General features: G+C 50.5%; 1 protein-coding gene across 1 annotated transcript; it reads left to right on the top strand.

Annotated features, from left to right (window-relative positions):
* Nucleotides 1–724: 724 nt before the first annotated feature.
* On the top strand, nucleotides 725–1,971 carry PHACADRAFT_189263 (uncharacterized protein; the record flags this gene model as incomplete). Its single annotated transcript, XM_007403319.1, has 7 exons — nucleotides 725–776; nucleotides 834–1,018; nucleotides 1,075–1,213; nucleotides 1,278–1,577; nucleotides 1,650–1,778; nucleotides 1,838–1,893; nucleotides 1,949–1,971. Coding segments are annotated over 7 exons (882 nt in total), but the record flags the coding sequence as incomplete, so codon positions are not given.
* Between the last annotated feature and the right edge of the window lie 209 nt (nucleotides 1,972–2,180).

Raw genomic sequence — 2,180 nt, forward strand, 5'->3', positions numbered from 1 at the left:
GTTTTTGTGCAGCCGGACACAGCCTATAGAGGTAGCAAGCGCTATCTAGAAGGACCGACAAACGACCAGCGAATCCTCCGCGCGCTCTCTACCGTGCGCGGGATCAGATGCATTCCTGCATTGGGCGACCGTTTCACACGTCCATTTGACCATGCTGTATGTATTTCTCATTGCCTCCACCAGCGTCCCGCAAACAAGCTTTGCAGATAACAATGCTATAATACGTGGATGCCCCCAGCTGCTTTGGCTGTCACATCCGTGCCTCAACTTGAATCTGCCGATAGCAATGAATTCTCCGATTTCTGCGTCGCCAGAATCCCTCATTGACGTTCTCGTCGTAGGTGCTGGACCAGCGGGTCTTACCACCGCGCTCGGTCTTGCAAGAGCGGGAGTCAAAGTCAGAATTGTCGATATCAGGTGGGTGCATGCTATCCGGCATGTTCCCACCCAGTTCGGATGCGTAGTACTTATGGTTTTATCAGAGCACAGAAAGTTTCTGTAGGCCATGCAGACGGAATACAGCCCTGAACCATCGAAATTCTCAATGTGCGTCTTTACTATGTCATTCGAAATGTAAAAATGATCCGCAACCTCGCAGAGCAATGGTATTAGTAATGAACTTTTCAGAAGGGGTCATCATGTGAACGCATTTGTAGGTATCGAACGGCAAATTATACAGTGATATTGTGGTAATCGTTATCGTACCCACAGAGCAGCTACAATCATGACCCTTCTACCGGTGGTATCAAGGTGCGCATCGTATCCTTTTATTGCTTGTGAGTGAGTGGTAAATTATAGTAATGATATTCGTCAGCATACTGGCAAATTTCCAGTGATAAACGAGCCTACCGCACGGCATAAACACGCTATAACCCATCATCAGGGATTCATAGAGGGGTTGTTCCTGTCCGGCCTGGGAGATGCCGGCGTGACAGTCGAGCGGCCGTGCAGACCGACAAGCTTGGAACTGTCTTCTTCTGAAGACGAGCTGAAGGATCCCGCGTCATACCCCGTCAAAGTATGTTATTTTTCTCTCTCTCTATCACGCACGCATGATGAGCCATCATTCGATAGATTGTACTGGAGCATCTCTCAGATGCTCCAGGAACTCATTCTTTCGAAATGGTCCGTGCAAGATTCCTTGTCGGTGCGGATGGGGCGCACTCTTGGGTCCGTCATACGCTTGGTATTCCTATGGAGGGCGATAGCACCGGTGGGTCACTCTCGCTCACGAAGCTGCATTATGATTAAATCAATCTGTCACATTTTATATTTAGACCGAGTTTGGGGAGCAATTGACTTCACACCGTTGCCGTCAAGCGACTTCCCCCACTGGCGGAACGTTGCGACGGTCAACGCTGCTGATGCTGGCCTCGTGCTTATTCCTCGCGAGGACAATAAAGTCAGAGTATACGTCGAGCTCGGCGTTGCCAATGAATTCGAACAAGATGAGCGCGGACGACCGGATACCAGCAAGATCACTGCAGATAAGCTGCTTGACATCTCCAAGCGTGCATTCAAGCCGTACACCTTTGAAACTACGCCTGACAAGGTTGAGTGGTACACTGCTTATATCAGTGCGTCCGTTTTGCCTCCGGAAACTTGGAAGCATGCTCACTGTATGGCCGTTTTCTGCATGATCGTGTCAGTTGGCCAACGGGTTGCAGCCAGATTCTGTGATCAGGGGAGAGCATTCATTGTAGGCGACGCCTGCCATACCCACTTGCCAAAGGGCGGACAAGGCATGAACGTTTCCATAAATGATGGGCACAACCTCGGTAAGTTCAAGTGATAGACTGTGTCCTCAAATGGCTGAAACTGTCTCGCCCTCGTTCAGCGTGGAAGCTCGCTTACGTTGTCAAAGGTTGGAGTCCGATGGCACCGCTTGACACCGTACGCACCTTATAGTTTGCTCTCTGATTATAAATCCATGATTTATGTGCCACAGTACGAAGCAGAACGACGCAAATTCGCTCAAGAGCTCATCGCTTTCGATAAATGGTTTTCCGAAGGTTTCAGCGCCAAAGCGCGCGCGAAGCTGGTAAGGGACGATTCCAGCATCGCGCTGCCCGGTCCGCTCGAGTACGTTCGCCGTCACGTTGTTTCTCCCACAAGCATTCATAATCTTCAGGGCATACGGCACGTTCGGCGGGCTCACCACTGGCCTCGGCATTCGGTAT

The sequence above is a fragment of the Phanerochaete carnosa genome (genome assembly GCF_000300595.1).
Source record: "Phanerochaete carnosa HHB-10118-sp unplaced genomic scaffold PHACAscaffold_1008, whole genome shotgun sequence".
Taxonomy (NCBI): Eukaryota; Fungi; Basidiomycota; class Agaricomycetes; order Polyporales; family Phanerochaetaceae; genus Phanerochaete; species Phanerochaete carnosa.